General features: G+C 52.4%; 1 protein-coding gene across 5 annotated transcripts in view; it reads right to left on the reverse strand.

Moving 5' to 3' along the window:
* Positions 1 to 548: 548 nt before the first annotated feature.
* Positions 549 to 23,305, reverse strand: part of GALNT13 (polypeptide N-acetylgalactosaminyltransferase 13) — a 124,453-nt gene continuing 101,696 nt past the window's right edge. The window contains exons 9-12 of one of the 5 annotated variants that reach the window (XM_086465115.1): positions 22,066 to 22,164; positions 11,830 to 11,964; positions 6,132 to 6,161; positions 549 to 689 (exon numbers count right to left, since the gene is read on the reverse strand). In XM_086465115.1, the coding sequence (XP_086321241.1) occupies positions 549 to 689; positions 6,132 to 6,161; positions 11,830 to 11,964; positions 22,066 to 22,164 (405 nt within the window). Of the gene's footprint in view, positions 690 to 4,077; positions 4,264 to 6,131; positions 6,162 to 11,829; positions 11,965 to 22,065; positions 22,165 to 23,305 lie in introns of those variants that run through there. The other 4 variants (XM_086465113.1, XM_086465117.1, XM_086465116.1 and 1 more) reach the window with 4 other exon arrangements.

Genomic DNA, 23,305 nt, shown 5'->3' on the forward strand with positions numbered 1-23,305 from the left:
ACTTTGCTGCTCGGAGTGGTTTGTCGCCGAGTCCCACTCGACACGAGCAAACGGCAAATATCCCCACGGCGCTGCCAAGAAAGACCAGCACCAACACATCCGCCAAGAAAGACCAGCAGCAACGCATCCACCTCAGGAGACACCTGCCGGGACGGTTCCCAGCGCCAGTTAGTGTCATAAGGCATTTTCTACGGGGTCACTTCTCCGCAGTGGTGTGTGACACACAGAAATCACCCTCCATCCCTACCTCTTTGACGTAGGGTCCTTCGAGGCTTCTCTTGGAACCGTTTTGGAGCACGTTTGTGTTGGTAACAGCACATGTTTTGACATTTATAGGCTCAGATGAGCTTCTTTTGAACAGTCACACGTTTCAAAGGGCCACATGGAGACCCGCTGCATCAAGGAAAACCCCCCCGTGACTTTGCTCTGACAGCTGGGATTTGGAGAGGGCTTCAGCGCCGCTGGCCTCAACAAGGACGAGGGAAGGAAGAGGAAGAGGAGGAGGAGGAGGAGGAGATCCCGGCCAAGGCAGCGGGTCTGCGCCAGCTTCAGGCACCCAGGGTCATGTTGCGCAGCAGCCACTGCTGGGAACGGCTGTCACCGCACTCCCTCATGGTGGGAACCATCTTGTCCTCCTCCGACGGCTCATCCAGACACTGGTTGCTGTTGACGTGCCTCAGGGTGAGCTTCTGCAATAGAGAAGGGTAAGAGCTGCAGCAAGGCAATCACCGGTGCAAACGGGTAACCGCGGTTTTGGTCTTAGGTCAGTATTACTCTAGTCACTACAGAAGCCACGAGACAAGTGCTCAGCCCTGGCTATCACTCACACGGCTCTACGAGACCTCTACCACGCTACTTGCTGCTCCACGGGGCGCCCAGCTCACCTTCTCACGCGTGGCCGCAGCCCGGGGAGCGAGCGCCTCTGGTGAACCCAGCGACAAACAAATGCAACAGAGAAGTACAGGGTAAGTGCAAGGAAATGGTATTTAAAAGCAACAGCATTTCGGATTAAGGAGCCTGGTGTCCAGCGACCCGAAGACACGTGTGTCTCAGACCCCTGCGCTGCTCGCTCAGAAATCATCGCCAATGGAAATACCTTTGCTAAGCGTTACGAACAGCGGCTACAGCCAGATGAAAACTCTTCTGTTTCCAATACCTGTTGCTTCTCCGGGACACCCAAATCTTTCTATTCCCACCACGACACTGTTTCTGAGGAGCGGGAGAGTCAGAAGGGGAACAGAACTTATTTTGAAGACCCAATGTCTGAAAGCACTGGGAGAGCACGTCCATGAAGAGATCCAGGGGAGTTAAACACGAAGTTGTGTACTTGGGTAAAACAGGACAGGCACGGCTGCAGCTGAGCAGCAGCAGTTCTCTCCGTCACTCCTCCAGGGCTGCTCTGGGGCTTTTACCCGCCAGATCACAGCAATTAAGCACACACCGTAAGCACCTTTGCTATGAAGAGCTGCATTTACCAATTCACTATTTCCTGAAAGGCCTTCCAGTCCCTCAAAAAACCCCAACAACTCAAGCTGCGTTACGTGCACCCGTACCCCGTGAAGCCAGCGGCCGTAGGTCTGTGGCAGGAGCCAGGGGAGCGCAACGCTGCCGGACGGCCGCCGTGCCTGCACGGCTGGAGATGCAGCTGAAGCTGTGCCGGCAGGGCTGGGGACCTCCTCGCCGGCCAGCCCGGTGCCCTCGCTCCCCTCCAAGGCTCACGGACCAGCACGGTGCCCGTCTCCTGCCAGGAGACCCAGGGCCGTGCTCGCAGGCTTCAGCCCCCCGCACAGACCCACCCCTCTCCTCTGCGCTGCCTGCCAGGGCAGACGCGGCCACGGGGCAGCCTGCTGCCCGCCGCGGGACGGGTCCTGCCCCACGGGACTGTACGTGGCATGGTTTGGGCTGGAAGGGACCTTAAAGCCCATCTAGTCCCACCCCCCTGCCCTGGGCAGGGACACCTCCCACCAGAGCAGGTTGCTCCCAGCCCCACCCAACCCAGGGGTGGGTCCCTTCCAAGTGTCCCTCCGTTGCTTTGAAAAACAGTCAAGCAACTTCCCCAGGCAGGTTAACGCTCCAGGTGAAGCGGCCAAACAGGCCTGAGCTGCTGTACAGCACCTCCACGGGGGTCAGAACCCTGCCCCGGCAGGAACAACCACGGGAGCAGCTGATTTCCGAAATCTTGTTTGCAGACCCTCCGCCGGAGCAGAGGCCGAACTGACGTCGAACACCGTGCCAAGGAACAAGGACGGGCAGCGAAAGCTCTGCAGCCTCCTGGAGGTGGGAGAAGGGAAGAATGAACGCCAGGACAGCAGAGCCTGGTCACTGAGGTCTCCTTCGAGGCAGCGGCCACCGCAGGGGTGGAGGCTGCCCGCTCCCTCGCACACCCCGGCGAGTACAAACGCTGCTGTAAGACACCGTAAGCAACGCTCCCGTCACCAGGGTTATGCAAATCAGGAGTCACTTCAGAAACGAGCCTCTCCGATGCAGCCTCCCTGCTGACGAGCACCATTTGTGTATCTTCATGTTAAAAAAAATGAGGTAAAAAAAGACTGTTGTCCGGTGTTTCAATTAAACCACTGGGAAATGCCAACACGGCCAACAACCGATGAGGATTTCTTACCCAACCAGCCACCTGCTCTGCTGCGCCGTGCAATTTCACCCTGCAGCTCGCACCGGACGGCCACGTCGCACATTAACACCCCTGCGCTGCCTCACGAATATCCTCTCAACAGCTTGGGATTCGCTCCTCAGTTTAAAACAAACTACCACGCCGTTCTCCCAGCCAAGCCTGCAGATATTACAACAAATCACCGAGGGGCCATTCGATGTGCGCTCAGTGATGAATATAAGGCATTTTTTCCTCTAATTACAAGAGGAAAGAATTAGTAGTGCTAACAGAAGTAGCTTGTTTACTAAATAGCACTGCTCAAAGCATCACTGATTCTTCACTTATATTGTTTTAAGTGCAATTAAGCTGCTATCATTTTCCACTATAACCAGAAATGCAAACAAGTCTAAAAACGCTGCCGCTGCCTTCATCAGCTGTTCCCTTTTATTCAGTGTATAATTTCATGCTAGATTACCATATCATTGGGATTTTCAACCGTCTCATAAATTTTTCCTTTCTGTGTTCTATCATTATTTATGCTATTACAAAAAAGGTCTCGTTTGCTTGGCAAACAATTAATTACCAGGCAATACGACACTCGCACAAGCCAGCCGACAATCCGAGCTTTACCCAACCCGGGGAACGCCCGCGCGGGCGCGGCGGGAGCCGCAGACGCGCAGGTGCAGGGGAGCGAGTGCCGCCGCTCCCCGCTCGCCCAGCGCACACAAAGAACCGCTCCGACGAGCCGAGACTCCGCAGGCGCCGCGGCAGAACGGTGGAGCGCACGTCCCTTCCTCCAGCACCGCGGCACTCCGGCGGCAGATCCCGGCGGCGGCTGCGGAAGCTCTCGGTTTCCAAAAGGTCACCAGGGTCTGCCGCTAACGAGAGCGGCTCCCACCCGGCTGCAGCGGGAGGCACCGGGAGGTGAAGGTACCGTCGTGTGACGGGGGAGCAGAGGGGAAACGAGAGCAAAGCCCCGCTGGTAGCCCTGCACGGCACCGCCCCGCTGGATGGCCCAGCAGAAGTGTCCGGGAGAGCGCAGCACGGCTGGCACTCGGTCCTTCAGCGACTGGCATTTCAGAATTGTCTCTTCTGAAATCACCCGGGACTAATATCTCGTGGATGGAATTACTTCAAATTGGGAATTTTCAAAATGAACGTCTCTGAAAAATACGATGCAACTGGCGTTATTGATGTGCCTGGGAACGGGGACCAAACCTTGAGCTATCGCAGACAGTGACAGTCACGTTGACATCAGCAGATCATGGAGGGAGCTCAAGACAGCTGAAGCGATCTAGAATTAGTTATAACTGATAATAACTCACACTGAACACATGTAACGTCATACCTCTACACAATCCCCTGAGAAAACAAGAAAGTTGAGTTTAACACGCAGAAGCATTTTTCTGGGAATAGCTGAAATCATGACAGGCTGTATTCGCTTTTTGATACCAACCTCCAACCGTTTGTTAAAGGAAATAGTCAGTGGGGCTGTAAAAAATGTTTCTAAAGACTTCCAGCCTTGTGTAGTTTCTCAGCATCCAGGTTTGCCAGGGGCTGCCATTGCAAACCTCCACAGTGGGACCATGGGTGCCATCCTCTATCCTGCTTAGTGTCAGGCACGACTGGGTGATTATATGAAGAAATGTATGGGTCTGCACGACAGAAAAAATGGTAAAAGTGAACAAAACCAGCAAAGACAAAGACAAACAAAGGAAAAAGCGACAGACTGTTTGATCAGGCACCCACAGCAGCGAACCAGGTGAAGCTAAGAGCGCTCCCACGGGAACTGCCAGCGGGTGATTGTCCCTGCGAGGACTCCGGTGCCGCACCGTAGGCGAACCGCGGCAGCTCACGCACCCAGCACACACCCAGGGACAGGCACACTCGTGAACTCAGCTTCGGTTTCACAACCAACCTTCTCACCGCTCTGCTTTGAGGGACGGGGCCGCTCGAGACCCGTTCCCGTTCCCTCTTGCAGTTCAGCCCTGAATCCCCCCGACACACGTCGCCTCGTCGCGACCACGATTTCCCATTGCCCAGCAAGGTTTGGGCAGCGGTGATGTTTCTGCTACTGCTGCTAAACATCCTGAAGCCTACTCGAGCACTACTAAATTAAAAATACAACCAATTAAAATGTTTACACAGAAGGAGATAAGAAGTTTCTGCCAACGACGATCTCCTGTGCCAAGACCAGGCGGATCGAGGTGGAAGTGGGCTTTTCTTTCCCTACGCTCTGCCCGAAGCCGTGGCAGGCAGGGGTTGTATCGATCCCCGCGGGTGCCCAGGGCCGGAGCTGCCTGGGCCAGGCTGGGGACGCTCCTCCCGCAGCCCAGCCCCGGGGGATGCTGCCCCCTCGCCCGCCCCTGCTCTGTGGTTTTGGTTTGGTAAGGGAAAAAGTAACGCACGCATAAAGAGGCCACTAAAAACATCAAGAACAAACGTCCTTATAATGTCACTTTGAGTAACCAGCATGAACATCAACGCTTGTTTCCGTTTCATTATGTATTATTGCTCTGCGCTCACTTCTGCCTCCTTTGGAGGGAAGGCAGGTACGTAAACAAATTACTTTGAAATGTAATTATCGCTATGTTGCATGTATATATCGCACTAAATGTCTAGATTTAGTAGGTTCTTCACATGGGAATAAGTAGTGCTAAGCATTTTTGGTATTCTGACCTGACTCCTTTCCCTGGTACGTGAGACAGCGAGTTAAACTGCTGTGCACCAGCAAGGCTGCGCTGGCTTTAGAAAACCCACAGCAATGGAAGCACGAGATCATTTGTCCCCTCCACTCATATTATTAAACATTTTTTATTACCTTCTTAGAAAGTAACCTGTAATGTTTTCCCTGCCCATTTTTAAAGCACTAAAGTCCTTTCAAATGCACAGTAATAAGACTTCAATTGATAGGAATAGCCAAATTATTGGCCACGATCTCTTACGGAAGAAGCCAGTCGTCAGACCGCCATTTACAGGCGTATTCAAGCTATGAGCCAGGAGCTCCTGTGGCAGAAGCTGGACTGCACCAACTGCAGCCAGCCCCGTCGCTTCCAGAAACAGCCACAAAGCCTGTCACCGTTAGAGGGGCGCAGCGTGGCAGATGGGACATCGGTGACACAACGTGCGCCGCCGTCACTTGCGAACAGCAGCGGCCAGGGCTGAAGCCGGGGCAGCGGGCAGGGAGCTCGGGGCCCCACAGCCCTCCTGCCCCACGGGCACCAGCGTCCCCCAGCACCCACCAGCGTCAGCGTCTGCCTTCCACCCAGTCACAAGATTCGGACACCCCCGGTCAGCCTGGCACACACACACACACACACACACACACACGTACACGTTCCATCTATCGACCTGGCAGCCTGGCCCCGAACAGGGGCTGCCTGAACAAATGAGGTCTGGCCCGCTGGGGGAGTCTCTACAGCGAGGCACTACGTCACGTCGCTTTTACACAGCACGGCTAGAGAAGCGAGAGGGGCGTCGATCTAGGGCTGGGGACGGGGGCTACGGGCGTTGCCAAACTTACCTCAAAGCTATACTCCCATTTACCAGCGTACTGACGGAAGGGGGGGAGAGAAAAAGAAAAGCAAGTCAAGCAGTGACTCGTGAAACGCTTTCGCGAAGACCCTCACCTCTCAGCGACTGCCAATTCGACAGCTCCACGCAGACACCGCGAGGAGTAACAGCGGCCACGCAAGATCTAATCCCGACGCCCGTCTCCAGGCGTGACGACGTGACGCTATGTTCTATCGGATGCGGCGTGGCTACAGCGCTATTTTTTCCCTGAGCTCATTCGTGTGTGTCACAGGCCGTAAGATTCCACCACACCGTACGCGCAGAAATTTGCCTGGATGCCACCGGGCGACACAACGGGAGCCACCGGGCAGGTGAGCACAAACGTGGAGACGCTCCGCGGGGCTTCCAGCCTCAACCGGACGGACCTTTGGCAGCCGAAGGCCAGCTGTATGGAACAAACATCTCCATCAAGACCAGCGTCCCAGTACAGGCGGAAAACAAGCAAAGAAACTGTCTACAAAAAGTGGAAAACCAGGTTTGCTCAGACCAGCAAGGTCACAGGCTGATGGAGCAACTCTGGCTCCAGCCCATCGTAACTCCCAGATTTTTCTTCCTGATGATCCGCCGCCTCGTTTCCCACCCCCATTCCAAGGCGAAGAGCATGTATGTGTTATAAAGACGTTGTAAACCCCATGCTGACAGGAAGCCTTCGAAAGGTGGGAAATTCCAGCTCGGCACGTCGTGCTGACACAGCTGATTTACAGAGCTGCCCTTGCAAGGTAACGGGCAGCTTGAGAAAGGGCCAGGAATCTCCATGTGCTGTTCAAGAAGTCGGGAAGAAAAAAGCATTAACATTCAATAATGGAAGGTGGTGGATTAAAAAAAAAAAAAAATTTGAAGGAAAAAAAAAATTTCCTGCCAAGACGTAAAAACGTTCAGGAAAAAAAAAATGTTTAAAGCTGCTGTAAAGTACTATTGCCTGAAGAGTGAAAAGCCATTTTGCATTAGGGATGGAGAGCGCTGCAGGGACGCGGGCGGCCGCCCTGGGAACGGCTCGTCCGGCCGAGCTGCAGGCTGGAGCTCCTCGCTGCTGCTGCTCCTGGTGACAGCACGTTTCTTTATTTAGTGTGCCCTTAAATCCCGACTACGCCGTTAACATTTTGTGCCATAAGGGCTTCTTTTTAGACTATATAAATATTACTACCAGTGTTTGGCTCCTTTTTTTCTTCTACAGGTAACACCCAGAGCGATTTGATCCCCTCGGGTTAAGAAAAAGATGCAGCTCAGTGAAAACTGCCTTGTAGGAAACAGCGATGGAACAAAGGAAGGGAAAGGAAGTTCCTTCCTTAAAGTTTAGGGGGGCCTGTGGGGCTGCAGGCAGCGCCCGCCGTGCTTTAGCCAGCCTGAACGTTACGGAACGGTCGGTCTGAACAACAACACCAACCACCACCACCACCAACCACCACCAACCACCACCAACCACCACCAACCACCACCAACCACCACCAACCACCACCAACCACCACCAACCACCACCAACCACCACCAACCACCACCAGTCACTTCTTGGCTGCGGAAGATTTTGTTTCGACGTGGACTTCCATTTTACGTAGGTGTCAAAGGGGAACGGGTTTAGGGCCGCCCCCGTCGCTCTGGTGGGCAGAGGGCAGCCAAGCGGCCCCTCGTGCCCCTGTCAGTTGCTTGGTCCAGACGAGAAGCATTTCTGTTTCCATTCCAGCAAGCAGAAAGGCCACAAAACTCATTTTTAAGGTTTTTTTGGGGGGGAAAGATGGAAGAATACCTCAGCTCCCCGACCGTCCATCTAGTCATGTGCCATGACAGTAATCCCTGCAAACACCAACTGAAACGCCCGCCTGCTTCAAGGCGAGAGCGACCGTTGGGGAGCCACAGCGTTCCTGCCCAGGCTATGGCCTTGATCCACCTTTTTTAAGGTTTAAAACCCTGTCATTTTCTTCGACGATGTTTTTCAGCGACACGACCCGTGGCAATCTGCTAGCGTTTAGGATCTCCCCAGTCACAACGGCTTCTGCTTCATCAAAAAAAAAAAAAAAAAAAAAAAAGCATTCACACTCTGTTCTGTGGCGTTTTGGTCCGGTTTGTTTCAAAAACCGTGCAAACCCCGGCACGCACTGCCTTGTTTCTATGATCCACAGAGACCCCACCGTCCAGAATGCAAAATACCGCCTCCGGTCAGTACTTTGGTGACGTGCAGGGACTGACTGATTTATCTCGGCTCTCAGCTGATTTATCTCGGCTCTCAGCTGATTTATCTCGGCTCTCAGCTGATAACCCAACAGGTCCAGCACCATTTTAGCCGACAATTCGCACAGGCAGGCTTTCTTAAGACATCAGACCCTTTGGAAAACCTCACTGCACCCCACCTGTACGTCTTTCCTCTGGACAAGAATCACACAAATCTGGGTTTCTGACAGAACAGCAAACCCCACGTTTCCAGCTGCCCAGGAGCGCTGAAAGTATTTTGCACAGATTCAGACGCTTTTGGTACAAGAAAATGAGAAAAGGGGCTTTTTGAACATCCTGCTTTGAAACAATGAAATCTGATATTTTCACAAACAGGTATGAAAACACTTGAGATTTACCTTTCTGATCACCACCTCAAAACCTTCTCAGCTCCTCGTTTATTTTAGAAAGAAATATAAATGCTAGGAATACCTAAGAGAACTGCAATATTTTTAAGGTAGGTAGAAACTCTTGGAAAATAGTTTCCTGATTTTTAAATACCTTATATATTTAAATATCAAAGTAAACTAGAACATTAAGGAAATTTAATAACAGTATGCAAATCAAAGAAAATTGCCTGAAAATCTCTATTGAGAAATCCCTCTTTATGACTATTTGCATCTCGCACCGTACCTCCAGCTGCGGCCACGGCGCCGTTGCCCGTTACCAAGCCTTAACTCCTACACACCTTTAAGAGGAGGAGGGATGTGGTCTGTAACCGCCTTACAACACCCAGAATCACCTCCATTCGATTTCCAAATAAGTAAAGAAATGCAAAAATGAGCGAGTGCAGTTTCACTGGGAAAACATGAACGGACACAGGCGACTCAGGCAACGTGCTGCAACTGTTTCTCCGGAAGAAAAATTTAAAAAAAAGAATCACAAGCCAGTTGTTTTCTTGGTAAAAAACACTGCATATTGGGTATGTATTTGCGCATATACCGTACGGTATATCTGGTACCTCTCCGGAGGCTTCCTGCAACCCTCGGAGATCACCAGGCAGCCAAACGGCACGAAGATGGCCGGGGCGAAGAGCTCTTCCCAGGCAACGCTCCGGGACTGATCCCTGAGGACCCCGGTGACCCACCAGGGGCGACCCTAATATATGTATGTAAAAACCGCCCTAACAGACCCATCAGAAGTCCCAGCGCTGCCACCGGAGGGAGGTCTGCAAGCTGAGGTCTGCGTGTTCACAGGGTAGGGCCGGTCACAGCAATGTTCTTGTGGCCACCCGGGCAGGTACAGGACGCAGCGGGCTGCGGTTTATGGGTGGAACAGACGGCCAAACCGTTGTCTCCCGGATCCCGTCTACAAAAACCCGGTGTATTTCTGTTTTAGGAGCTCCATCTAATGGCTGCTTTTGTTTTTACACAGCTACTTCGAAATTTTCCATTGTGGATCTCTCACGCTAAAGTTCAGCGAAAAAGCCAGCACGTGTCCCACGAGAACAGCAGAGCAGGGCGTATTGCGCTGAAGGAACTCAGCTGTCCGTGCAGAGAGGTGGAAGCAGCCATTTCTAGGAAAAGCTGGAAATACTTTTTTAGAAGACCGCATGTCTTTTAAATACGTCGTTATTTTTCTAGCTTTGAGGTATTTTCCTGCCTTTGTAGCCATGGAAACACGCCAACATTAATTCGGCGTCTTTAAACTCAAGACTAGCAGAGCCGCCGAAGCGCAGGCCACGGGGCAGCCCCTGCTGCGGCTGGGCTCAACGGGGAAACCCATTTTCAGTGCCCGAAATGTTCAAAGGAAAGCGACTGGGAGGATAACGCTGTTTGGTTTTTCTTTTAAATCGGGAAGGACTGCTCTCCACGCTTCTGGTGGTGGAGAAAGAGCATTTTGCCAGGAACCTTGCCGTGGGCTACGGAACAGCGCCAGGGAACGGCGGGAGCTGGGCTGGGAGCGAGAGCATCCCCCGGCGCGCGGGTTCTGGCGGAGAGCTGAGACACAGCCCTGCTTTCTGCGCTGCCTGCGCTCAGCTGGGAGCGGGCTGCTGAAGCACGTAGAAATAATATGTAGAATAAGTTTTAAATTAATATTGATTCAATATTCAAAATTTATCCTTTGAGGTACTGCCGAGATAACCCTGAAATATTCCAATTCCCGACTTCCAACAGTCCGACAACCTGGTGTTTCAAAGCGTTCTACCTTAAAGCAGCGCAGCGCGCGTGCCAGCGGGCAGAGGATGCTGCAGAGGATGCGAAAGCGCCTGCTGTGCCGACGGCCGTCAGACCCGTGGGACCCCCCGTGACCAGCCCGGACCCCAGCAGAGACCTGCCTGGATGTGCTCGGGGCACGGGAGAGCCCGGAGACACGAGCTGCCCGCGCAGGCTGAGGGCACCGCACCCACGGGGGTTGGTGACGTTGGATTTCCTGCGGCGACGGACCGGGAACCTGCGGCAGCGATGCCGTGTCCTCGGCCACCGGTCAGCACCGCGCTCCTTAGCTTCTATGTAAAACAATCTAAAGCTAATTAAAAATGAATTATCAGGAACGAACCGGAGAAGGATACAAGACCTTAAATCTCAGGTGTTAACTGCAGGCGTGAACATCCTCAAAACCACCTGAGAACTGCCAAAACATGCGTGCATCTTGTGTAAGAAGAAAAACACTCTTCTTCACTTAAAATTGGTTTAAATCCAAATGTTAAACTCAAGAATGTATCAAAAGTCACCAAATAAATTGCACCTCGACGGCAGGTATCGTTGTTGCTTCCCTACTGGGCAGCTCGGTGTTGCGCAAGGGCAGGTTTGCGCGGCTTTTCCTTACCACAACGCAGCAGGAAGATCCTGTTCTTGAAGAAAATGCTAATAACCTTTGTGTGACTTTCACCACGCAAAGCTGCACGTTCACATTTCAAAGCAAAAGCTTAAAATGAACGTTTTAATTTTCACCTGCTGTTTCCTGCCTCGTTTAAAAAAGAAGAATTCTTGGGCCACAAAATACTGAGATATTTAGCTTCAAACTGCACTCCCTCTCGCCACGCAGAGAAAGCCTCCTCCCATCCCATGGCAGCGTCCAGCCACACAGGTGACCGGGATATGGAAAATGGCTCAGCGCAATTTGAACGCAGAGGCGATAATCTCTAAGAGCCAGCAGAAATGAACTGGAAAACTGGTGAAAAATAAATAAAACTTCTTTCCTAATTCATTTCTCTAACACTGCAGGATACTTCTGTATGTTTGCAAGAAGGCACCACGACGCCAGCTGCTAGAAATAAGATTTTTTTTAAACAATAATTGACTTTCTCACCCCTCTAAAAATAAAATTCTGTGGAAACACAATGTAAACCCTGGAGATTCGCTGAACTACTTGCACTCCTGAGCCTGTACCATGGCTCAGCACGTCCCCAGGCTCCCCATCCCTGTGATACGGCCACAGTCAGCCAAGGACAAACTCGTGGCCCCCCCGGCGAGAGCGGGTGCCGCCACCGAAGGCGCGGGTACCTCGGCATCGTACTCCCAGAGCTGGTTCCCCCTCATGTGGTGGCACTTCAGCATGATGACGGGGCCGTTCAGCCTCGAGACGTCCAGGCACAAGTCGTCCGTGCGGATCTCTTTGTCGGCGGTGTAAGAGAACACCTGGGAACAGACAACGAGAAAGGAAGCAGGAAAGCGTCAGCGAAAGCGCCGGCTGCCAGGGAACACGTGTGACCTGCGCTCCCCCGGAGCCCGACTGCTTCCTCCCCATGCACCGAGGTGGTGCCTTGCACTTCACAAGAGTTTCATGCAAGTATCTCTGCTGGTGAATGTCTGTTGGACCTAAGAGAAGGAAAACCATGTGCAGGAAGAGCAATTTTATGGGGCCAAGCCCAGGAGTTACTCAGGCATACACCCGGCGTTGCCTCCTGGGAATTCTACAGAAGCACATAATTGTGATCAGTACCTTCAGGGGAAACGTCACAGATCTTTTAATACAAGGGATAAACCGAGCCCATCATTGGAAGAGTCTGAACTTGGTTCTTAAACTTCACCCTAGTACCTGCTTTGGGTACCAAGAACGATCTACATTAAAGATTCACGTGCATGAGCGCTTCAGAAATAAGATGGCTTTGACCGCAGCTCCCCGACAGCCACGGGCTCTCCAGCCATCCCTCCTGCACGCTCCTCACCAGCCGCACAAGGAGCGAGGTCCACTGCCCAGAGAGGGGTGAAAACGTGGAGACCACACAAGCAGGAGGAAAGGAAGGAAGCCGGTAGAGAACCGCAAGCATTTACAGGGGAAGCATCTCCGCCCCTAACCCACTGCTCACAACCTCCCCAGCGTTGCTGGCCCCAGGAAGCAGCCTTGGGGCTGTATTGCTTCATCCTTTTCTTGCGGAAAATCCTTTTCTTAGCCAAAAATGGAGTTATTTCTGTTCCGCCCCCTCTCCTCAGCACGTCCACCAGGATCCCACGACAACCAAACAGCGCCTGGGCGGCTGCTGGAGCTCACAGGGCTGCAGGACCACCACGGTGGAAACCGAAAGAGGAGCAAGCCTGCAGTTCCTAAAACAACGTCGAGACCGTGGCAAACGATAGAATCACGATGTCCCACTCGGGTTCTGAGGAGTATAAACCTGAACCCGCACCTGCCACGGAGAGACAGCGCTGTCAAACCCAGGCAGAATGTTCACTTGGGTGGCGATGCTTAAATTAACAGAGAAATAGAGTAAGAGCACGGACAGCAGGTGGACACACACCTCGGTTACCTGGTGATTTCAGAACGCAACCTGTTCCTCTTGGCATTTTCTTTTAGCCTCAGAGACACGTTTTTAGCCTCAGAAAGACATTTCCTTCTGTGTTTTACAGAAAGCAAATGCTTGTATTTTCAAAGGTACTTCCATTTGCATATTTCTTTTTCCTCTCATCTTTTATAACAGCAACACACTGTTCCATTAGATCTTCTGAAAGAGTAAGTGATGTCTGAATCGACAGAGAATGGGTTTGAAAAACACGCCGTCTTCAGAAAGAAAAATGAATGCTGATTAGGACGATGTAAAATTATCAGGCTAGCACTTTGCTACCAGCCTTATTAATTATAGACATAATTATATTAATGCCATATAAAAATAGAGGGTGAGGAACACGTTGAGTTTTACAGCTCATTAAATGGCACATTTCACACCACGCGTTGCGGCGCCAGCCAGGAAAGGACTTTCCCGAGCGGGAGCCCAGTCTCCCGCTCCCCACGTTTTGGGGACACAACAGCTCCCCAGGGCACCATGCCGGCTTCAGACACCAGGCTGGGGCAAAGCCCGAGGAGCAGCAGGCAGCGAGATCCCGGGAGCTGCTCCGGGGCCGGGCAGCACGTTCATAGCCCCCCGAGCTCTGAGCTACCACGGAGTTTTACCGGGCTGCGGTTTAGTTACCCACCCACGGGCTGCTGAGGCGTGAAAACGAAGCTCCTTCCAGTTTCCCCTCGCTCTCCTTCCACAGCTGTCCCCAGGGCTGGTGGCACTCGCCGCGGCCAGCCTTCCCCTGCAGCCCTGCGGGAGCTTTGGGTCGGGCCGGAGACGAGCGGTGCCGCCGGGCAGGAGACGGGGATGCTCCGGCACCAGGAGGTAAGGCCCTGGGCAAGAGCCGCTCCCCGAGACCTGCCGGTGTTTGCCCACCTGCTTAATCCCAGCCAGCGTTCCAAAAGGGGTTCAGCAGGTCCCTAAGGCACTTGGAGGGGGCCCTAGTCAAGCAGATGCTTAATAAAGTCTCCAGAATGACAAAACACAAAATATTCTCACAACTGATGCAGCACTTCTCCGTGCAGACACAAAGAGGTACTGCCACCCTCGTCTGCTTTTTGTGGAGCTGATCCAAACACAAAGGAACCCAGTATTTTCCACCAACTCCTTGTCTTTCATAATTCTCACGCAGATTTATCGCCCACGCAGAGTAGCAGGTTTCTTTAACAGGAGTTAGTGTATTTTGTATGTATTTTTCGTTAACGTCCTTTATTAACACATTCCCGTACAGCCAGTCTGGAGGCAGAAGTAAGCCCCACAAAGCCAAAGGTCCATTAAAGGTGACGCTTGGGACTGAGACATCGGCCAGACTGAACCGAGAGACACGCCTCGCCTACCATTGATCATTTCCTTCCTTCCTTCATCTTAAGATGCAGTCCTGCTGATGAAAGTCTAAGGAAGTAACCAGTTTGTTCAAGCCCAACAGAACGACAAGCAGCATCATGAACTGGAAACCAGCTGAGCGGTCAATACAAATCTGTAGCTCTTTTTTTATTTTTATATATATGGGCTGCAATAGCCCATGGCCAGGATTTTCCTTTCCCATTGTTTGGTTGACCTTTTCCCTGTAAAACAGTTACCCAGAGCATTTTGTCAACTCATAATAAGTCTAATACGGAGAATATTGTTCATAAACTTCCATTTTATACTTCATGATGTGGAACTAAATCCCGAGGATGCATCTGTGCGACCAAGGAAGCAGTCCGCCACGCAATACAGACAGTTATAAACCGGACAGAACTAAGTACAGGAAAATCTAATTTATTCTGACAACCATTTTAATTATCTATGGAAGTCCCAAAGGCAAACTTTGAATTCACCGTTTATAATTGAATTAAAACATTCTAATAAAAGCCGCAAGGACAGCACTCTTCCTCTCCTCCTGAAACTGTTTACACATTAAATGTCAAAAGCCACCTTAGGCGAAGCAGGTGAATCGAAGCTGGCTCCCCTACCACCCAAAAAAGATCCAGGTCTCCCACAGTCCACCCTGGAAAAGCAGGGATCAGCTTTATTTCTAAAAAAAAAAAAAAAAAAGTGATACCAAGACCTTCAATGCCATGAAGGCACCTCACGCCACCCCACAGCCGGCCGTCCCCATCCGTGGGGGATACAGGCGCCGCCGAGCCACCAGGGCCGTCCGCGTTTTGGGAAGTTCGCACGAAACTTGTTGCCCGCCTCCAGCCACCAGCGCCACGGATCCCTTTACCCCGGTGCTCAGCCCCCAGGAGAGGGACGCCGCAGTTCGGAGTGACCTGCCCTCCTCCAGACAAACACCGCAACCACCGCCGGCGACCGCGGGGCGAAGGCAGTAGCTGGAACGGCACCAAACGCTCGGAGTAACAAAACCCAACCAGGACAGGAGAAAAGAAAGCCGGCTGGGGACACGCGCAGCAACGACGGCGGGGGTCTGCAGGAAACCCTCGGCCGAGCGAGGTTCCCACGGGCTGCCAGGGAACCGGGGTTTATCCCGTTCAGTCCCACCAAGCTGGCGTCAGCCCTTCGTGCCGACGGCAAGCACGCCTTCCCGATACCCAAACCCTTGTCCGCCCCCACAGAACCCTTTGGGGGTTTTCTAAACCACTGTTTCTCTGTAGGGGTTTCAGGTGCATTCAGCATTCTGCACAGAAACTGCAAAACCACCTGATTTTCGGCTCCACAGGGGCGGGGGGCATTTTGTGTGCTTGTTTTGTTCTAGGTTGGTGGGTTTTGGGTGGTTGTTTTTTTTTCCCCAGACAGCTGTAATTTCATAAAGGACGGCTGCCCACACACCTGCAACAAAAAGCTGTCGCTGCTTCCAGGATCTCACAGCGCTCGCGGTGCCGCGCCAAATCCGCGCTCCTTAGCGGGCGCAGCCACCCTCGGATCCCGCGTTTCATCTACCCAGGCTTCGTTCCCGCAAAGTTACACAGCTCACGCCAGTCTTCCCGCATTCCCCCGTGACTATTTCTGCTGATTTAAAGCAGCAGCCATTCAGTTTTTCCATAGGCTCTAAAAAGGCGGCATTATTTTCACTCTGATTGTGCTAAATAAAATACACCGCTATTTAACACGCGGGCGCGGCTCCTCCGTTCCCTGTTAATCACCGTGCTGAAGATCACCGAGGGCTCCATTGTGCTGCATCCTGAGCAAACCAGAGCATTAGACAGTTGCTGCCCCAAAGGTTTATCACCTCAGCCCAGAAGAATGATGTAAAGCCTGCAAGGGGAACCACACATCAGCAAAATGGACTAACACCACCTAAGCGATAACTAGTTTTTACCATAATGGGCCTGATTAGAAGCTGAAAAGCTGCACAGAAAGCCAAGGCAGGGAGAACAGCAGAAGCTGAAAAAGGCTGAAAGAGCAAAGAAGGGCTGAGTTACTTTCTGGTAACCCCTGATGAAATCTAGTGTTTACCTGAGATACTGCGATTAATAAAACCAAAGCGGAAAACTCCGAGTCTGTAACGAGCGCTGCGTTTCCTCAGGCAGGGAGCTCTCTAAGGAGAGTGGACTGGAGATCACTTGCGTGAGATCAGCCGCCCAGGCACCGCCCCGTTCCTCTCCTTCTGCACAGCTTCTGCCAGCGGCACGAAGAAACGCCTAACTGGCGCTGAGCGAGACGTGGTGCTCCCTTCGGCCTTGTGCATCAGGCGCTCGTAGGCCACTTACCGCACAGCTGAGGGGAGAAACGAGCTCGCTGGAAGTGTAAGATGTGGCTCCTGCACCAGCCTCCCGCCGCTGAAGCGCGAGCCGGGATCCGACGGCTCTGCTGGCGCCCACGGCGAGCTCACCCTGCGGGCCGCCCGGGCGCCCACCGCGCGCCCCTGTCCTCCTGACCTGGCTAGGGTGTTAATGCAGGAAAAACGACGCTCTCTAACCGACTGAAAATGGTGCCTGCCATCACGGAAACGTCTCACGAGCCCGACAGCTCACACATCGCCATCCATTCCCAGTAGTAAGCGCATTATCATAGCACACCGATAAATTCTTACAGAGTGAGAGTTTATAAATTGTTTTTCCACAGACTGCTACACAGAAAGTGCTCGTGTTTGAAAGGCCTTTGGAAACACACACATTTGTTGCGAACAGGAAAATAAATGGAAACTCTATGAAACAGAACAGCTTCTGAAAGACCCATTATTTAGAGCTAACTGGGGAAAAAAAAAACCCTCCAACAACCCTTGTTGTGTGTGTTGGGTTTTTTTTTGGAACGGTGAGTGCCAAGTCTGAACTTTCTGTATAAAACACTGCCAGAAGGGAGGCACGTTCCCCCACCACATTCACGAAAACACACAAAACATGATGTTCACGCTGATCTCGCCCTGCAGCGGCTGCCCCAGGTCAGGTCACACCGACCAAACTCCTGCCTGATGCAATTCCACATTCACTCAAAATGAATCCTGACAACACACTCTCCATCCTGCGGGAACCACAATGTCCTTCCCAAAACACCCTCCTCCCACGCGGAGCTGCCATGCACCTAAGCTGCCGGCAGTGAGGGAAGGCGGCAACCGAGGCTGGGAGCCCCGAGTCGCCCGGGGAGAGGTTTTGTGCGAAGCAAGTTCCTTCCACTTCCCAGCGCATCCCTCCATGCTCAGGGAATTGGGGCAGGCTGCAAAACAGGGAAAAATTCCCCAGACCATCGCCTCTGCCAGGGCTCCGAGTGCCTGCTGGGACAGTGAGCAGGAGCTGCAGGGCTGCTGTCACGGCATGGGACGCAGAGAAATATCCACGTGGCCGTAGCCGCGCTGCTGCTTACGCGGCTCTGCTGTTCTCACCAGTACGGAAAAGCCACCACGCTATTTATCCAGAGAATCACAGGATCGTTTAGGTTGGAAAGGATCCTAAAGACCATCGAGACTAACCGTTAACCCAGCACCACCAAGCCCACCACTGAACCGTGTCCCTCAGCACCACATCTACGTGGGTTTTGAGCACCTCCAGGGACAGGGACTTCACCACCTCCCTGGGCAGCCTGTGCCAGCGCTTGACCACTCTTTCAGTAAAGAAATTTTTCATAATGTCCAACCTAAACCTCCCCTGGCACAACCTGAGGCCTCTCCTCATCCTATCACTTGTTACTTGGCAGAAGAGACCGACCCCCACCTCACCACCACCTCCTTTCAGGCAGTTGCAGAGCGATCAGGTCTCCCCTCAGCCTCCTCTTCTCCAGGCTGAACACCCCCAGGTCCCTCAGCCGCTCCTCACCAGACCTGCTCTCCAGACCCCTCACCAGCTCCGTTGCCCTTCTCTGGACACACTCCAGCACCTCAGTGTCTGTCTTGGAATCACAGAATCATTTTGGTTGGAAAAGACCTTTAAGATCATCAAGTCCAACCATTACCCTAACACTGCCAAGCCCACCACTAAACCATGTCCTTCTTGCAGTGAGGGGCCCAAACCTGCACCCACCATTCGAGGGGCGGCCTCAGCAGTGCCCAGTCCAGGGGCACGATCCCCTCCCTGCTCCTGCTGGCCACCCCATGGCTGACACAGACCAGGATGCTGTTGGCCTTCTTGGCCACCCGGGCACACGGCCGGTTCACCTTCAGCCGGCTGTACCTAGCACATCTGAAGCTCCAGACAGGAGAAAAGACGTTAAATGGGGGAAAAAAAAAAAAAAAAAAAAAAAGAAGAAATGGCAACGTGTGGGTTGTTCTGCAGCAGCCAAGGGGAGAGCGGCCGCTGACCCCCGCTCCCTCTCGAGCGAAGGCAGCCCGCCCTGCAGCGCCTCTGCAGCTGGGAACCTGCAGAACTCCCCAGCCCTTCTTTCTTGGTCACATCCCCCTCCTGCCTGCGTGGGATCGTACCATTCCAGTGTCGTTACGAACAGAGGCCCCGCACTCGCACCCACCGCAGCACCAGACGACATTCCCATGGTAACGTGACAAAAGCCTAACCGGTAAGCCCGTCGGGATGACTGTAGGCAGGAAAACCAGACGACTGTCTCGCCCTCCGCCAGGCCATCGAAAGGAACAAATTTCCTCTGAAATACCACAAAACCAGAAGTCAGCTGTGGGGGGAAATAAAAGGCGTGAGATTGATGGGTCATCCCCCCTCGGTCTGAGGCTGGAAAGCAGGGTAATAGCTTTTTTCCACGATTCACATATGGTCAGTGCTTTCTTTAATCAGGGATCAACCTTGGGTACCTCCCTCCTGCAAAACATCATTCCCGAAGTAAGTTCATACCCCACCCGCCACCGTGACCCCAGGAGATACAGGCACAGACCCGATACCCCAGCCCCTAAAGCCATATCCCCACCATAGCTGATCTGAGGACAGGCTTTGCATTTTACTTCCCTCCATACAGAGCAAAGAAAACCGTTCCAAGATCGCTTTGAACTGCATGATGAGACTCACAGTACTTATTTTAAAGATCATTAACAGTCACGAGGTCCTCACCGAGTTAGGATAACCTGAAATACCTGTGCCAACGTAACAAATAATCCTCCACAGTTTCATACTCCGAAAACAAGTTTCACATGAAGGGCCTCCGTTAACATCTTTCATTTTTCTTAATTTTCTACAGAAATTCATATTTTTAGAATCTCGTTATCCTTAAGTCCTTTAAAACGCTTTGATAGCTGTGAAATATTGGCCCCTGCCTCAAGCTGGATCACGCCCATGCATCTTGCTCGGCTCTAACGAGCTAGGTATTATCCTCGCCTCGTTTTCATTCCGAAGTAGTTTCTTTCCTCAGCTATTTCCATCACCATACAACCCCCCTGCCCCCAGCATTTACATGTCTTCGCTCAGTTCTAATTCCTCATTAGAACAGAATTTAACAGAGACAACTTTTAACGGGAGCTGTGTACGAGCACTGAAGGATGAATCGAGTTCTGCCCGTGGGGCAGGTATTCCCAGCAAAACCTCCGCCAGGGGACAGATGCTGCTCTTCGTTCACGCAGCCGCAGGGGAGCAGAGTCTCTTCGTCCTGCCGGTGCACGCTGCGGTTTCTGCTTCATGTGAGAGGTATAAAGCAGACTCGAGCCAACACTGCTCTAGATTTGAGGCCTACGGGCTTGGGAAGGCTCAGAAAGAATGGCTACATTTATTGGTTATTAGGGTTTCTTTAGGCTATACAGCCCCTATATACACTCACAACCCATCTGTCTTTATCTCAGAGCCTTGCAGTCCTCCCAGCCTCACCCCTGGTTCTTCAGAGGAACTGAGGGCTTGGAGACGTGACAGTCATCTCTGATTTTTCACCTCTTTCAACAAAAAGAGAGAGGTCTTGCTACCACGTACAGAAAGAAGGGGAAACACGCCAAACACCCAAGGTGTAAAGAGAAATTTCAACCTTGATCATATGCAGTCTTATTAAACGCTAACACCTCATTTTCCTAAGTCAAATTGAGAAAGGTAGTGAAGTTTGGGATAAATATGATGGACAACCTTATTGCTGAAAGAAACATGGGAATTTGCTCTAAGGTCCTGCCTCTTCTCATCCTTTTTTCTTAGCCAATGTGACACTGGGAAAAGCCACCCTCACCAGGCATTACCCAGTAGGTGTATGGTCCGAAGACCCTCCTGGGGAGAGACGCCAGCACAACCTTAAGGTCCTCCTGAGGGATCTCTAGGGATTTTAACTGCAGAGGGTGAAGCCAAGAGCAGCCCTCTGCTCCGGGGTGTGTCAGAAGCCGAATGAAGGGACCTGGAGTCTTTAATTTGAGAAAGCCATCAGAACTGAGGGGAAGAAGAGGGGAAAGGTTTTCCAAAGCAACCCAAAAAGCAGAGAAACAAGGCGAAACGACGTTCAGAAAGGTGCCAGTGAAAGGAGGAGACTGCGGTAAGTTCTGACGAGCTTCCAGGTCAAATCAGCGATGGGGCAAACAGCGACTGTGCAGGAGCATCCCGCCCGCTCGCACCAGGCGTGGTGGCCAGGAGCAGGCAGCGGCAGTGCCGGTGCTGCCGGGACCTCCCCGCCGGGCCAGGCTGGCACGTCCCCGCCGGCAGCCGCACGGTGCCGCACGCTCCCCGTCCCGTAGGTACAAGTCCCCTAATTACAGGTTTACATGGCAGAACCCAACCAAATCCAAATGAATCAGCTCCGCTAATTTGAATTTGAAGCATTAGAATATGCAAAGTTTACTGTTATTTATACAGCGAGCAGGCACAGTCACCAGTGGCACAATGAGCTCAGTGACTGCCATTTACCTTTTCACTCCCTTCCAAACGTACCCAAGGCACAAGTGAAACACCCCACGCCCCCGCTATCTGAACTGCCACTAACGGAAAAAACTCAACTTGCATGAATATTCTGCAGGTTTATTCTTCACACGCACGTTTTAGAAGCGGGCGGATTCAGCCGCAAGCCACGTAGATGCTTACCTGTTTCCTTTTAAAAAAGATTTTGCCCCCAACGCCAAAAAAACTCCCCAAATTAAAATGCAGGATCGCATTAACGTGAAACTTTAAACGCATTTCTCTGCGCTCTCAACAGCAGGAATATATTTGATATATTCACTCGGATGCTTCTCTGGACCTAGGGATACGTATCCATATGTTCTCAAAATGTGCAGCTGTTACTCGAGAAAACGGCTTTCTGAGGACTCCTAAAGCTCTTCAGCTCAAAATCTCAACCATTTTGGAACCTCCATGAATACGCCTGCCAATTGCTGCTGCTACTGGTTTTAAGAGTGAACAGACACGTCTCCATCCGAGCCGCGTTAACTGGGCACCACTGAGGGCAGCCCCTTTCCATCGGACAACGCCCAGGGTGGCCGGCCCCCGCAGGCACCCCCGAGCCCCAGCCCGACCTGCCGCTCACCCACCGGGGCCCCAAACGAACGCCCCTTCTCTGCCGCGGGGAAGAAACGCCGACAGGTGAAGCTGCAGCTCCCGCACTGCTCTGGGCGAATTCTCATCAGTTTTTGCTGAGAGCTGCTCTGCCTGCGGTTACACAGCAGCACACTTGAAGCAATTACTGTACAAATAATACTTCTTTTTTTTCCCCCCTTATTTTTTTATTTTAATTTTACCTGATTTCCTCCCATGCCGTGGCAGTTGAAAATGCCCACTTTCTCATTTTCCTTGCGGCCCATGTTGTCTAAGCACTGGTTGGTTTCAACGTTCCTGATCTGAAGAAAGAAAGAGATGAAGTGTTCCTTGAAAAAAAAAACGCCTGTAAATGTCATATTTGTGCAGAAAAAAAACATACATCACTGTAGGAGAAAGTACATTATCCGTGCATTCAACTATATGAATATATTTTAACTTGCAACTTGTAAATATGCCACGTTTCTGAAAGAAAATAATTACAAAGAGTATAATGAGATTTTAAGTTAAATTTATTAAGTACGAACAGCATTCAAGGGAAATCTCTGCCCGGCGTTGTTTGGTTTAACAAATACAATACGCTTTTCCTTCTAAACGATGCCAAACTAATGGCTCGCCCAAGACAAGCACTTGCATTCTCCTCCAGCAGGGCTGCCTCTGCTCCGAGAGAGGAAAACCGAGCACGAGGCGCGGCTGACGGCCGACTCCTTCGGAGCAGCGGCTGCTGGACAGCTTTGTGACCGACCACCCACTTTTTACAAGCTTTGAAGTACGACTCTGCCCTCAGCACCTCTCCGTTCTCAGAGGAGACCGAACATCTCCGCTCAAACCAACCACTTCTGCAGAGCTTGAGCGCGAAGCCGCCACCAAAGGCGGCTTCACGCCACGCGGCCGCTCCCTCCAGCCACGCTCCGCTCCTGCGATCGCAACGGAGGAGCGTGGGAGCGAGCAGCGAGGAGCAGCAGGGCACGTACCAGAGCGTCACCGCTCCTCAAGGCGTGTTTTTGGAGCGCACGTTCACCCAGGGAAACGGCTGAGCACAAAAGCAACCGACCGACTTCGGCTTCGTAGGGGAGGAGAAGGGGGAGACGCCACAGGACGCCCGAAGCTCTCCCAGCCGCAGTCTCACGACGGTGCGGGCATCCAGCCCGCACGGCCCCCAGCACGTGCAGGTAACACGTTTTCTCTGAACCCCTCCAAGATACCTGCCAGCACCACGGCACAAACGCGGCTCCCCCTGCTCCTCCTCGCTCCCCGCAGCACGGCCGCATTTTCTCACCGTTGCGTGCAAAGCACGACCGCGTCTCCAGCTCCAGCTCCCTCGGCAAAACTCGGGAAACTCCCCAGTTCGAAATACTTCGGTGGCCTTTAGCACAACTCTCGGTCACCTGCGATTCCCCGCGCCACCTCCGCAGGCAGGGCAGCCAGCCCCAACCCAACGCC

This window comes from Leptosomus discolor, chromosome 5, assembly GCF_034619465.1.
Source record: "Leptosomus discolor isolate bLepDis1 chromosome 5, bLepDis1.hap2, whole genome shotgun sequence".
In the NCBI taxonomy this organism is placed as follows: domain Eukaryota; kingdom Metazoa; phylum Chordata; class Aves; order Leptosomiformes; family Leptosomidae; genus Leptosomus; species Leptosomus discolor.